Source organism: Geospiza fortis, unplaced genomic scaffold (genome assembly GCF_000277835.1).
Source record: "Geospiza fortis unplaced genomic scaffold, GeoFor_1.0 scaffold366, whole genome shotgun sequence".
Taxonomy (NCBI): Eukaryota; Metazoa; Chordata; class Aves; order Passeriformes; family Thraupidae; genus Geospiza; species Geospiza fortis.
The window spans coordinates 5,156,558-5,172,616 of NW_005054342.1; the positions used below are offsets into that span (position 1 = coordinate 5,156,558).

At 38.1% G+C, this 16,059-nt stretch overlaps 1 protein-coding gene across 1 annotated transcript in view; it reads right to left on the reverse strand.

Moving 5' to 3' along the window:
• GABRG3 (gamma-aminobutyric acid type A receptor gamma3 subunit) overlaps positions 1-16,059 on the reverse strand; it is a 296,832-nt gene that overhangs the window by 3,449 nt on the left and 277,324 nt on the right. The window contains exons 7-9 of the mRNA XM_014307718.2: positions 8,947-9,099; positions 2,482-2,678; positions 948-977 (exon numbers count right to left, since the gene is read on the reverse strand). Of these exons, the coding sequence (XP_014163193.1) occupies positions 948-977; positions 2,482-2,678; positions 8,947-9,099 (380 nt within the window). The remainder of the gene's footprint in view (positions 1-947; positions 978-2,481; positions 2,679-8,946; positions 9,100-16,059) is intronic.

A 16,059-nucleotide genomic window follows, 5' to 3' on the forward strand; every position in this document is an offset into this window, starting at 1 on the left:
CTACCCATTCAGCATGCTCTGTTAACTTCATCTTCCAGAAAAGTCTGTCCAGGGAGTGACAGCAGTAGAAAGTGGATAGATATGATGCTTGCTGTAAACCACTAATTGCCAATAAGCCGACTTTCTAAGTTATATGTGGTCTTAAAATACATCAGAGAACTCATGTTTAAAAAAAAAAAGTGTATATTATTATTTGTAAAACGATAGGCTAATAACATAGATATGGCAGTTGTAAATAAGAACACTTCATCATATCCAACCTAAGAAATGCAAACCCCAGTGTTTGAGTTCTGGCTCTGTCCTTATCTGATGGCAGACCATTCAACCAGCTGGTAAACTGGCTTCAGGCTTGCTGAATGCTTTATATTTGCATATACTACAGCAGGTATTCATACAACTTAAAGACACAATTTTGTGCTCTGTTTCAACTTTATTGCTACTGCACATATTCCTTTTTGTAGATAGAGTACAACTACCTGTGTTCAACTTGTGTGCCTAAATTATTCGAAAATCCACCTGAAAGCTTAATAAATGTTTTGCATATGCATAAATGAGCTTTCTTTTTTCTGTGAAACTTAGTTAAAACTCTATAGAAGTTTATGACATAACTTGTGCTTATTACTTTCTCATAAAATGTAGTGAGAAACTTCTGTATTATATAAAGCAGACACACAAAATTTCTGAGGTAAAAATAACACATAATATTCTATACTTGACCCTTCTCCCTCTCATATCACTTGATAAGTCCTTATAGAAAGAGGCAGCTATGTTCCTCTGCCACAGCTGAAAACAAACTGACCTTTTAACAAAAAAGCAAACCAATATTTTTAGTGAAGTCAGGGTAAAGCATAACATAGCAATACAGCTCTCTCAGGAATTAGCGCAAGTAAATGTCAACCATCTATTTGTGCCCCCAGTTCTCTCACTGAATAAAGTAACTTACTTACCATTACATGACCAAAACTTACATCAGGTAGCTTAAATAAAGATAACAAAAGAATTATTCAGAAGAAAACATACTTAGTGCTTCACATGCATTCTATATTCAATATATTCCTTGGACCAAGCCCTAAATGCATAAAATGCTCCATGCAGTGTGCTCTATATCTTCAGCATAATATTCTGTACACTTGAAAATGGCATGAAACTTCAACAGAATGCACATCTGGTTTTCATAAACTTAAAATCTTTATTCAACCCATTAAATTTATTTATTGATCAAACAATAGGTAAGTGAGCATTTTTTCTGGTGGTAATGTAAATCCCATCAATGTTGCATTCTTTCTCACACCTTCATTCATATGTCTGGAATTACATCCTACTAACAAAGATACTCATGACTTCTTAATTCAGTCTTTCTATAGGATGGTAATTTTAGTTTGATCACTAGCAAGTTCATTTTGGTCTCAAACTTTTCTTTTGGTACCAATCTTTTGCTTTTGTGAGCAATGCATTTTTGTAAGAAGCTATTTTAGGTTTAATGGAGTTGTCATTGACTTAGTCTGTGGCTTTCTAGACTTTCTCTAATCCCATATTTGTTTCAGCTTTTCCTTCATTAGTTCTTCATTCAATCATTTTCTATAGCTCTTCATTCAATCCCTTTTTACATCATGACCTATTATTCCCTAAATTTAGGCTTCTCTCTCCTCAATTTCCTTCTTCTCATTTTTCCTATTTGGCTTTGATTTCTGATTTCAAATGTCCTTATTTCCTCCATTACACACAATGGCATCTAACATCTCCAACTACTGATCATGAACAAATAATATTTATCGCTTGATCTTGAGTGGTCAACCCCCTTCCATATGTTTACACTGAGATTTTTTTCTCTATTTAACTGCCCCCTCTCATTCTCATAGTCACTTATGTAGTAGACCAGGCAATTCTTCCTGCAAGATTGTTTTTGTTGATTCTAAATAGATAGCTTTTTTTTTTTTCTGAGTGTTACACTTAGAAGTTGGTTTTTGGCCAAAAATCAGCCATGCCTAAAACCTTTTTAAGTGACCTCCATTTTTGTCCTTAGGAACCTGCACCATTGTGCACAGGGCTTAAACCAAATGCTGGTTCCCAGCAGAGACAATTAAATTCTGCTCATAAATATTTCTAGACCTGTTAAGCCATGAAATAGCAATGCATTTGAATATACATTGATGTGCATTTATTTGTATAACAAGCTATGCAATCTGTTTCAGTGGGAGACTTCATCAACTACCAGCTCAGTAATTGGAGGACAAAGGATGTGTAAGCAGGGTTGCTGCTCCATGGTGAGCAGGCTGCTTCTATTAGGAACAGACCTTACCCAGCAGGCACGTAACTGCTCCTACTGCTACTGTGGGTGACTTTTCCATCAGCTTTCAGGGCTGATCACACCACTGGGAAAATCTTGGAGGAGTGAAGTGCCATGGGATTACAGGCTACCATTAAATGATTATCTGCTCTCTGAGCTGCACGTGAAAAGAAATTTAAATGCTCCCATCTTACCGACTTTTTCTTCTTAGTACAGTTTGGTTTCCTGCAACTTGAGTAGTAGTTTAGGGTGGCATACTCCATCAGAGCAGCAAATACAAATAGAAAGCATACAGTCACAAACAAATCCATGGCAGTGACATAGGACACACGGGGCAATGACTTTCTTGCAATGGTACTCAAAGTCGTCATGGTCAATACTGTGGTGATGCCTGCAGAGAGAAACTTGAGTTAATTGTGTGCTACATCACTTCATATCACAGAAGAATCTTTGGAAATAAACATACAAAACAGAAATCCAGAGTGTACCCAAGTAATTAATTAATTTGTTAGTAGTAAGAAATAATGGAAAATAGTATCAGTAGGGACGTTATTTTGTAAACACAGATTTGCTCTGTTGTTTATTTTCATCTTTGCAAAAGTGGCATTCCTATGTGCCTCAATACGCTTTTCTTCACCTCTTCCTTTGTCCGATCCCAGTAAGGTTGAAGATGGGGGTGAGGGAGAGGGAGAGAATGAAGAAATTTTTGAAGAGAAGTATGAAGCAGAAAAGATACTAAACCCAGAAAAATAAAATCAAGAAAGTTAGTAATCAGTGCAGGAAAGATGTTCTATTCCACAGCAGTAGTGCTCTCAGGAAAAATCTTATGATCAAAAAAGAGGTGGGGGGAGAAAAAAAAATTCTGCTAAGATCTGACCATGAATTCTGAAAGTATGTCTTCACACCACTGCTTCCTTGGGAGTCCTCCAGTGCCATTTTCCTTCTGAGTAAGGGAAGTCAATGTTACTTACTCAGTCATAGTAAGACTCATACAAACTTCAGATGCAACATTAACAGAGCTAGCCTTTTTAATTCATACAAAGCATCACTTCTGAGACTGATTTAGTAACAGTGAACAAAATGGGATTAGTGTGAAATACCCAAAATGATAAAACCAGTGCTAAAATGAAATCTATGTCATGTAAGTTATTTGATTCCTAGTAATTCATACAATTTCTCTTCATTCCTGAGGAATAGCAGTCTTTTCATTCCCAACTTGTTATGAACTGCATGTCTTCTGATAGTAAAAAATCCAACTTCTTATTGGCTAGGGAAAAAAAATAAAGCTTTCCCACAAGTAAGTCTCACGAGAGAACCTTCTCAACAAACAGCATAGCCATAAGGTAATCTTTCTTTTTTTAATAGTTAAAATGATGTTTCACAATGGTTCATAGCGTTTGAAATGGCAAGGAATTATGGAAGTTATGCCTTATAGTTAAATAACTTCTCACTAAAAGCACTCTGGAGAGAAAGAAGTATCTGTGGATTACTTTTGACTACTTTCTCTTTATGAAAGATTGTCCATCTCTGACTTGTGAAGTTTGATATAAGCTACAGTGATTCACAAGAACAACCTTTTCCATTCAAGATAACAGGAAGTCTGCTGGGGTGCGGGAATCCAAAGCCCAGGCTAGCTCAGCACCAACCAGCAGTCTGGCTTGACAGCAGCTGTGGCAGAGGGCACGGCTCTGGGACAGAGACTGGCTCCAGCGAGCTGCTGCCTAAGGACGACCTCCCCACGTCAGAGGTGAGGAGGCTTCGCCCTTGGCCTAAGGCTAGAAGGCCCTCCAGACAAGGTTTTAAGGGGTCCCAGAGGGGAGGCGTCACCCACCCCTGGGCAAAAGAGCATACAGAAAACCATGACTGACTTAACAGAACAACAAATGGGGGACGAGCTGGGGAGGGGAAAAAACTTCTGGTCTAATCACTCTCTGCTCTGAGTAGAAGGTTCTAGGGAAAAGGTGTGGGCAGAGAGTGACGGACATGGCAGTTACTAGGGAAACCTAGGAGGGGTTCGGGAGAAACTATGACAACAGATTGACATAAAAATGGATACAGGAGTGGTGGGAGTTGCCTAGACAACCGGTGATTGACAGATAACTGTGAGGGGAAAGGTGGGAAGGAAGCCGTAGGCAGAACCATTATAATAACAGAACAGGGGGAGACCGAATCTACCAACTGAATATAACATTAACATCAAAATACAGCTTGAATAATAAACTTACACAGATCATAACTAAGAACAGAAAAGTGGTCACACTGCAACAGAAGTCCATGGAAAAGCCAGAAGGCAAATTATTGCCTGTGTCTCAACCTTGAATAGTAATGATTAATCAAATTCCCTATATACCTATTACCCAGAAATAAAAAAACCAGAAGGTTTCTGATAAAAATAACAAGTCAATAACCAAGATGAAAGCAATGCTGATAGGAAGTGTAAAGTGTGGACTTTGTGTGCGCCTTGGACATCTAAAAGCCATTTCTTGAAATCTATGCCACCTCCCAGTATAAGCAGATAGGGTTGGCATGATCCAGCAACCTCTTCAGACCCCTCAACATCAGTTCTGTACCCAGCTGATGCTTTAAAAAAGCTGCAAAGACTGTGTTTAGCCATTTATCACAGCAGCCAACAGCAGAGCTGCCCAAGTGCAGAAGGTGTGAACTGGCTGGCTTTGATTTGACCCTTACTAACTACAGGTCAATCACTTGCTGTATGGACTTGATCCGGGCCTTAGGAGTCACTCATTTCAGAAGAACCACATCCAGACCATGATATACCCTACAATATAAAATCAAGTTCTTCACTTCCTAATCCACGTTTAGACTTCTGACACAAAAGTGTCATTTTCTGAGCCACATGTACATGCTTTCAGGCATTTTACTATCTTAAAAAATTCCTCAAAACCTATAGAGTTCTCCCAGTACAAATACACAGAGTCCCATTTACTGAGACTCAAATGTAAGTTTTTGTTTCCCACGCATCATGTGATAGGACAGATTTTATTAAAATAAACCTGTATCCTACTCCATGCCTTAAGCCTGAATGTGAAACAGCAGCTCAGATCATGCTTGCAACTGCATTATTGCTTACAATTTAAACAAGCACTGAGTTTTGGAAATGATGAAAATTCTATCTAGTGTATCAATTTTACATCTAGCAAACAGGCACAAATTTTAAAATGTTAAATGAGTTTATGGAGATACATTCAGAGAGGAAAGAGAAAGAAGGTGCACCAGATGATACAGTTTTGTATTTCTGTACATTTACAAATCAGAATATATATATATGTGTTTATATATGTATGTATGTATATATGAATTAAATTCAGCACCATTATTTCCAAATATAATATGTAGTTTCCATACCCTTAGTTCATTTCATCTCTCGTGCTAAGGAAATTCAGTTTGTTGAGTGGTTTCAAATGCATATGTCTTGCCAGATGAAATTGTGAAGTCTCTCACTTTGTGGAGTCCCGTATGGCAAAGTGAGCTTTGCATCTCTTATTAAAATTCACAGGGCTCATGAACTATCTATTTCAACCAAATTTTAGTATCAGCTAAGGACAGCTCTGAGGTAACCTGACTTCAAAATTTTCAGGTAGAAATGGTATGTGTAAGCTTACAAGTTGCTGTGTAAATACCATTCTGGGATGCTATATTCTTGCAGTAAATCCCTTACCAAAGATGCTATTTGATATAAAAAATTACTGACTGGAAGATCAAATTATGCAGATAAACATAATGCATGAAAGCATTCATTGGTCTAACAGTTATTTAAAATTATTACTGCTTGAAATCTGCTTACTGGACAGCCATATGCAAAGTGAGGTGGCAGGAGTTTCAGTGTTAGAAAATTTGGTCAGCAAGGCTAATTTTTTATTTTATTGAGGTTATGTTGGTGGGACACTAAAGGAAATGTCTTCTGCTTTCATGCATGCTATCACTTGTCCATAAAGTTGGTTCTCCATCTTTCTGGTCTGGCCCCTGTTTTGAGTACTTTCTTGGTTTTCTAGTGAATGAGGTAAAGATGAAATGGCAAGGAAAGCAATGTTAATTTTTTATTAAATATCATCTGTATCTTTTTTAGCATCAACACATTTCTGGCCTTGATACCCACAGTATCTTTTTAAACTGCAGTTCAATCCTGCTCTGTAGGAACTGCCTGGTCCTATTACATATTATATCCATTTTGAAAAGTACAGGGAAACTGAATGAAAGCTTCAGCTTAACAGAAAATAACCTGTTATTTTTCAGATCATAACTTCACGGAAAAGTTGCCTCTTGACTTAGAACATTTTGAGATAATTTTGATTACTAGATACAAGCAGAAGCTGCAGAGAGACATTTCTTTCTCTTTGAATGAAGAGCAGAATAACTAAGGATCAAAAAACACAGTTCTCATCCAGCACTCAAATTTTACTTCCATTTTCCCACTGACTCTTTAGGTGGCCTGGAGTTAATCTTGTTGCCAGTCTGGGCCTTAGTACCTCAAAGTACATGTAAAAAGGGGATTAAAAAAGTTTTTAGAGAATACTTTAATGTCTCTGGACATCACTGCTGAAAGAATACTTACGGTCCCAAACCCGAAATATTTTTTCTCCCAGCACGGAAATGTATTAGCTGGCATTATTCAGAAAGGAATAAAACCTGTCCTTCATGTAACTGTGAGTAGTTGACAATAACTTTGGAAATTATTCATTAATTTCAGAGAGATAAATATTTCCCTGGTGCTAGTCCTTTATATTAATGCAGATATACTTGGAGAAGGTTTGTTGCACAGAGTCTCTACAATTAATTTCAACTAATTAGTAGGACAATTTCAGCAGTTTGCCTGGTGCTGCATTACTCACAATTTTACCATGTGCCACTGTCTAGATGTTGATGTGTGCTGTTGCTCAGACAGATTTATAAGTTGCATTATACATGCAGGTCAACAACACAACGGGAGCATCTGCTTACTGCATCCTGGGAGTCAACAGGTCATTGTCAATTTGGGAGCAACAGGATTCTTTGCACAAAAGAAGTGACCCATATATACTTGGCTTTACTTTTAGAAAAGTCATATTTTAGCCTATGAAATTAAATTCTCAGTCAGAGTTTTAGGAGTGAGTCATGACATCCATAGAGTAGAAGCTTGAAACAACTCATTTTTATGTTCTTACTCCACATTAATGACTTCGGTATCTGAATACATTTTTTCTCTGAACTTCCTGCTGGCTGAGGGGTGAGGTGGAGAGTCACACATTAGTGCTTAGTGATCTAAAATACTTCTGTATCTAATTATTTGGAAAAATGAGCTTTGTGGTGTGGGGAACCACCCTTAGGTACAGGATAGGAAAAATGCTTATGGCAAATCAATAACGCAAAGTGTTAGATGTCTTTTGTCTATTTTTTCTTCTGCATTAAGAAGGATAATTCAGTTGGATGCTATGTGATTCTCCCCATGCATGGGGTTTCAGACTCCCTTTTAAAAAAAGATAGAGAACAGTCAATCTTTCCTTATCTCCCCTGAGTCACCTAATTTAAGAAGAAAAGAGTTCAATTTAAGAATTCAGCAGAGAGTTATACTTAAGACCTATTGCTCAATTTTCTGGCTGTCAGAGGCAAGTCTACCCAGCCAGGAACAGGCAGTTGTAAGCTGCTCTGTCCTCACCTATGTATGGTCTTTTAGCTGTTCTGGAGGTGTTACTGGATAACAGAATAACTGTGAGTCTTTGTGTCCATCCTGTTGTTGGAGCTGTGGTGTACTGGCCCTTTGGCACTCACATGGAGGGAATGAGGACTGAATATTCCTTTCCTGTAAAATAACCTCAGAAAAATGGACCTACATAGTAACAAACTCCAGCAGGAGGATGCAATGAATCACTGGGGATGGCTGAAAATAGACATGCAAACTTTGACACGGGCTCCCCTTTTTACCTAGACTGGTAGTTTTCTGAATAATTTCATATTGGCAGACCTGGAAAAATCACAATCTGACCTAAGAAATTGCTTCTCCTTTGGTTCTGATGTTTACATATAATTGGCTGTTACATACCCCTATACCCTTGATGCTGTCAAAACCTGCAGGTCAGATGTTGAAAAAAATATCTAAGTCAACAATTCTAAGTGTACACTAAAGCACACTGCCAAAATACACATGCTGGTCCTGACAAAAATGAGTTTCTGGAAAACCTAAACCAGCATAAATATTCACAATCTATGAAAAATATCAATACACCCAGTGTGAAGCTTAACTTCAAGCATGCAAGCTAAAACACTTTGCTTGAGTTAATACTATTATATCCCACAGTTTTCTGTATATATAAGACATAATTGCCAGTGGGGGAGAGTTACAGAAGGAAAGGAAGCCAGCAGTGCAATTAATTAAGTCTTCAAAAATGTCACTAAAATATCATGGTGAGGACAAGGAGACAGACATTAATTCAAGAGTTTTATGCAAAATAGGTGGCAGTGTCATCCAAAGGGTCATATTAGTTTACTTTTAATTATCCTGTTACAGGAAAAAAACCCAGTGGTCTCAGTAATAAGTAGATCTGGTTCTGCAAGACACAGTAGTGATAATCCAAAGGGTATACCTAGTGGTCTCTTTGAAAGGAAGCAGACATTTTCAAATATTAGTGCAGGAACATCAGAAAAGGGAATTATTAACAACTTACCTAATGCTGTTCTTGCTGGTGTGGCATCTTTTTTGATCCAAAAGGATACCCAGGAAAGAACAACTGTTAATATACAGGGAATGTATGTTTGTATAGTGAAGTATCCCATTCTTCTACTTAAGTCGAAGTATATAGTCATGACTACATAATCACCTGCAATAATAGCACAAAAAAGAAATTCACATTGTAATGGGAAACAGATAGCTGTTCACTGACCTGCTAATATATTAACTTTCATAAAAACTGCATATGAAATATTTTTTAGAGTTTCAACAGCATCTGCACAGTAATTCTCCTGTGAAATTTAAGTAAATCTTGTCATTCTAATATCCTTAAAGTTTAGGTCTCTGTGGAAATTATGTATTTGACAGGCAGAGTTTCTCAGCAATCACTCTGGATGAGTAAAGTTTTGAAAGGCAATTTGGATTTCCAGACATGGTATTTCTGGATATCTTCATGGCCACGAATGTGAAGGTACTGTCATTCACCAGATTCTGCAATCACTACACACAAAATCCTTCCTTCTGCAGGCTGTGTGTTCTGTGCCCTTATTTCAGGTTTGAGTGACTTCTGCTATCTTCTTTTGAGATATGAATCTGAAAATAGGATCTTTTTGGCAAATGTAACATGCACATGTGTATGCCTTTACAGAAGTCATTAACAGACACTAGAACTCAATGCTGGCATTTCAAAACAGTTGTGGCCATCTGTGGTATTTTCAGAAGGTCAGTCTGAACACAAGGTTTATTATTTTGTTGTATAGTAAAAATCATACATTCAAGAAATCAGTAAGAAGGTTAGTTTATCCCACAGTACATGATTTTTTCCCTGTATGTCTTCTGCTAATCCTTGTGATTCCACAGGGGATAATAATCTGTCCCTCCTCTCTCCTCAGTAGAGGCTACTGACCTTATCACCTCTGCCCTGCTAACAGCTCTCTCAGCCTTAGAGATGTTCACTTCAGTCTGAGACAGTCATGGTGAATAGCTGAACTGGGACTGATTTCTGTACTTCACTTGAAGTAGGTTGCTTCCATTTCAGATGTAAAGGAGAGCTTATATGCCAGAGAATTTCTATGTGGTTTTGTCAGACTACATCAGGTTTGGCCTAATAAATTTTATGGCTTCTTGTTACAAACCTTAACTTTCTAGAGTATGATATTTGCAGAAGGCATCATTTGCAATAGTTAAGTAACTCTGTCTTCTTCCAGCAAACCATCAGAAGAATGAAGAAATTGGAAATATATAAAGATTAATTCCCCGAGGAATGTACATACAACTCGCCCAAGCAGAAGCACAATGGGTTTATTAGTTGAGGCAAATTAAAGCTTAATCATCCAGTAACAGAGGAAATATAAACAAATACATTTCTTACAGTGGATAATTTGACTACAGCTAAATATTATATAAAAAATAAATTAACTCAGTAAGACTAACTTTCATCTAAAGCATCTCTGAATCCACCGTAAAAGCAATGAATTGCCATAAGTTAGAAACTTAAAGGTAAGTAAAAATCTGATGGTGGGAATTTGGGAATGTGTGAAAAGGAAAAGTTCCTATATTTAAAGTACATCCATTTGAGATAGATACATTTGGAAGAGGTTGACAAGCCTGTGAATGTTTCCATAATGCCTCTGTTAGACGAAAGCAAACATTTTCACAAGAATTGTGCCAGTGAAAACTGTGTGACCCCAAGAAACTGGAAAGTCATTTCAGAAGCTGTCCTTAAAGGGCTCACTCTGGATACAACTAGGAGATATTGCAGTGCATCATGACATTGTGAGCCTTGTGGCCAAGGGTTATTGTCATTCCACTAATCCCCAGCAGTCTTCTCTATGCAGGGAATGGCATCAGGGAATTGATGTGGGTTAGCAACCACAGCTTCTAACTGGCTGGCTCACTGTTTGGCTGGTTTGCCTGACTGAAGAACGACTTACACCACAGCAATGAAATAATTTCATAGAAACAGGTGTAAAGAGTCAGGTGGAGTGTAAACCAGCACTTCTACTGACATGAACAAACTGAAAAGCAGGGAAGAAATGTTAATGAGTCAAACATTGTCTACCAAGGTAGAAGAATGAGCAAAAAATGAAATCAAAGACTCTACAGGAAATGTGTCAAGCCTTTCCATTTCCTTTACTTAGTTCCTGTATCTAGAGCTGTGTGCTTATGGATAAGCTGCCTGAGAATAGGATAAAGTCAAGCACAATGTGCAGACCTCCACTGTGTATAACAATATATGATACACACAATTCCAGTACCCACACAGGTCACTGCTCCTCTCAGTAGTGTGGTCATGATACCCAGCCCAGCAACCAGGAGTAGGAGTAGATACTGCACTGTAAGATGCTGGGAAAGTAATAAAGAGTCTCTGCTTCCAAGGCCTTTGATGAAAATAAACCTGATAAACATGAGAGTGGGAGAAAATTATGGCACATTAAATGACGTAGAGAGTCCATCATCACAATTAGTCATTAACTGATTTAGTGTCTTTCAGGCAGGATTAATTTCCTGTGATTTTAGACATCTAGAAGGCAAATTCTGCAGATAACCTGCACACTGTGGCCTCCTTTCTACACTTAATGAAAAGAAATTGGTACTTTCAGTATATGGTTTGTCTTATCTGCTTTAGAAGCACATTTTAGAAGGTGAATGTATTCAAAACATTTCCATTTCTCTCCTGTAATTAAAAAACAAGAGCGTAGGGCTGAGATGTGGACAAAATCATTGTAGACACTTGCAGATTACACAAGGAATTGACCACATCCCTTGTTTCCATAGTGAGAGCCAAGCTGGGCTACTCCTGTGAGGATGCCAAAGTTATTTTATTTAAATATAATAACCTTGATATTTTAAAGGGTATTTTAGTTATTTTAGTTATTTTCTTTCTTTTCCCAGTCAAAATTGATGCCTTCATCCTTTAGGATACACACAACTCCTCTGCTTGTTCCTCTGTTTCCCTCCCTCCCTCCCTTCCTTCCCCCAGCTGAAAGCACCAGTGTTTCTCTCGGAGGCAAGCATACTTCTGTACAACATATACTGAATGAATTTCTTTAATAGCTATGGTAAATTAAAATGTTCAGCTAAATTACCACTTCATTTCTATCCTCAGCCAAGTAAACTTCTGTTGAGATTACTGGATTCTCATTACATTCAAGAGCCACATTACATAAAAGAGTACGTGTTGTGGTTACTCTCCCTATTGCACTACTCCAAACTGCATGCAGGTACTCCTGCTGATGATTATATTATTCTTCACATTATTCCTTCCAGAAGTAAACATCCTCTATGTATTTGAAAGCATTGCATGCACATTAAAGAAAAGTAGCCAAGGTATGTGTATTTTTTTCTCTATAGACACAAATAATCTGTGCAAAGAAACTCTCTTCTGAAAGACTCCTCTTTTCTGGGATACAATTCATTCTGTACATCCTGCAGTTATGCACAACCCAGAGGAGAGAAAACTTTCAAGATCTCTGCTCAGTGCCTCCTTGTACCTTTGGAAGCCCTCAGAGCTCCCACCTGCTGTTACTGCCACTGCTGGAAGGGCAGCTGGGGGTCATTGTGTGACAAAGTTCCGCAGTGCAGGAAAGATGGGAAAAATCTCCTTCCAAACTGCATGTCATTGAACCAGTGCACTTGGTTTGAAAGTAATCACACAGTGGTTGCCTAGCAAAGGACCACTGGAATACCTAATACCAATAAACTCCATTTTTAAACCCAGAGAGGAATTCTACCTTTTAATGACTTAAATAATATTCCCAGGTAGGCAAACTTACTTTGAACGAAATGAACAACCATCAATTCATTGAAATATTGAAAATTATCTGAGGCAAAATAGAGCGGGATCAGTTTTCTATAAAGGGAGCAAAACGTGCACCTTTAGGCAGCAAATCTGGAGTAATCGAAATAGTGTAGCAACGCTTCCCATGAAACCAAGATAACTGCTAGCTGTTACCCATAGGACTTATATTAGCCTAAGTTTCTAGTTTGAAAGTAGGACACTGTTTAGAACAATAATGATTTCCCATGTAATAACTGCTGTGGATTTTAATGAACAGTATTAGACTATAGCAAACTTTTTTTTACTTTTGAAGACTAAGGATCTGTTGGCCTGAATTGCTAGAATTTTGCCTATGTTGCACCGAGAATGGCTCCCTTGAAGGTAAAATGTTTGAGCAGAATGCAACTGGTTATTTTATTAAAAATAAATAAATTTAAAAGTATAAGAAATTATATACTGTAAATAATTTGTTTATTCAAACTATACTATACCATCTTATGTCCCATTTTCATTCATCCTTCCATTATACTCTGAGGCTGACAATTAACTTAGAAAAAAGATAAAATTATTAACTTTACAAAGACTGAAGGTACAATGCATACACAAAGCAGATTCAGCATGTGAATGATGGTTATGTGCCAATTGTCCATCACTGGAACTGCAGAATAATGAGGAGTGGCAGAGTTTATCCATGTTACTGCAAGAGTTTGATTTCAGAAATAAAGCCTAGTCATTAAAATGAGGAGTCACACTGTGGGCCACAAGTACTACTTAGTTGATCAGCAAGACCACAGAGACTGAATCATATTCCTCATTATCTTAATAAAACAAATTTACTTAATAGCAAGCAAACTAACTTTCCAATCTTCAGTGGTTTTTACATTTTATTTTTTCATTTGGAAGCCAAGAGAAGACCTTATTTAATCTTGCCATTAACTATTCATGTCACCCTGAACCTGTTTTCTGATCTTTGCTTCCCAAAGCTCCATTTTTTATTTTCGGCTGGATTTCTCTTCTTTCTTAGTAAGTTTAAAGTTTTCCAATCAGTATGTACAGAAGTTTCTGCAAAATGTTCACCAGAGAGGTTTGTTGGAAGAGATGAATGTGGAATTGGAAGCAAAACTATTGTGGCAGTGCTGGTGCCAGCTGGAAATGTGCAAGTTTCAGGTTCAAGACATGACTCCGGATTCTGCACTGGCTGGAAAGAATATCTCAGTTCAATGTCAGGCAGAAACACAGGCAGTGTTACAAAACCCAACCCTGCCTAATTTAGATAATGGGGATTGTTCAGCTTGGAAAAGAGAAGACTTCAGAAGACCTAACTGCAGCCTTCCAATATCTGAAGGGAGCCTACAAGAAAAATGGAGACTCCTTTCAAGAGCATGTAGTGACAGAACAAGTGGGAATGTACTCAAAATGAAAGAGAGCACTATTAGATTAGATATTAGAAAAAATTCTTTACTGTGAAGGTGATGAGGCACTGAAGCAGGTTGCCCAGTGAAGTTGTGGGTGCCCTGTCCCTGGAAGAGCTCAAGGCCAGGTTGGATGGAGCTCTGATCAGCCTGGTCTGGTGCAAGTCGTCCCTGCCCATGGCAATGAGGCTGGAACAAGAGGATCTTCAACACCTCTTGCAACAAGCCATTCTGTTATTCTAGATCTCTATGATTCAAAATCAGATAGAAGAGTCATTTGAGCTAGCTCTTTTCACATCCCAGGCCTTCATCCCACCTCAGAGATACACCTTGTGGAGGGTCAAGTTATCTCCTTACTAGAACTACCAAGAAGAAAAGAAAGATGGATTGTGATTACTTCAGTTACACTGCCTACAATTAATACTGCATCAGCCGGTCTGTCTTCAGAGCTGGTATCCCATCCTGACATGAGTTTATCTCCAGCCAGGTATAGAGCAAGTTTCAACTTTGGAAGATAAAAAAACTCTACAAAATGGTAGAAGAAAGAGCTTAATGTACTCATAGGTGGTTATGACTCCAAAACGAGCTACTATTAAGACAAAAAAGACATGGGTGAGAACAGGATTTTGCAGTTCTTATGCAGAAAAATATACATCAAATGAGAGTCATGAAAGTATCATTAAAAATACCTTTATCTTCTTCAGCATCATTATAAATAATAAAGATATGCTGAAGACGAAGGTGATGAGGCACTGAAGCAGGTTGCCCAGTGAAGTTGTGGGTGCCCTGTCCCTGGAAGAGCTCAAGGCCAGGTTGGATGGAGCTCTGATCAGCCTGGTCTGGTGCAAGTCGTCCCTGCCCATGGCAATGAGGCTGGAACAAGAGGATCTTCAACACCTCTTGCAACAAGCCATTCTGTTATTCTAGATCTCTATGATTCAAAATCAGATAGAAGAGTCATTTGAGCTAGCTCTTTTCACATCCCAGGCCTTCATCCCACCTCAGAGATACACCTTGTGGAGGGTCAAGTTATCTCCTTACTAGAACTACCAAGAAGAAAAGAAAGATGGATTGTGATTACTTCAGTTACACTGCCTACAATTAATACTGCATCAGCCGGTCTGTCTTCAGAGCTGGTATCCCATCCTGACATGAGTTTATCTCCAGCCAGGTATAGAGCAAGTTTCAACTTTGGAAGATAAAAAAACTCTACAAAATGGTAGAAGAAAGAGCTTAATGTACTCATAGGTGGTTATGACTCCAAAACGAGCTACTATTAAGACAAAAAAGACATGGGTGAGAACAGGATTTTGCAGTTCTTATGCAGAAAAATATACATCAAATGAGAGTCATGAAAGTATCATTAAAAATACCTTTATCTTCTTCAGCATCATTATAAATAATAAAGATATGCTGAAGACTTATTGTAGGCTTATTCTGACTCCTCCAAAATGGGTTGGTCAAGAAAGAGTTTTCCTTGGTGGGAAAAATTTTTGCTCCACAGTAGGGTAGAACAAATGCTTCCAAGACAAAAGGAAGAATAAAATGATCAAGGCCATGCTGTCACTTAAGGGTTAGTCTTAGATTCCCCTATGCTGCTTTGGCATTTAGTTATTCCAGTGACACCTGGATATTGTGCTTGGATGGGAGCTTGTGTACAGCAGAGAAAGATATTTACTCCTTATCTCAAGTAAGTGTTCTTGGAGTGGTAAAAGGCACTGCTACACTAATACATTTCTGCTTCAGCTGCACATTTAACCCCACAAAAAATGTGTACTGGGCTTCAGAGGTGTCATTTTTACATATATTGCCATAGCAGCAATGTGACTAGATGCCTAGTCATAGGCATGGATCTTAGGCCCTAGATCAAAAAAGCTTTCTTTGTCTCTAAGATCTCTGGTTTTGAGTTCATAATTGC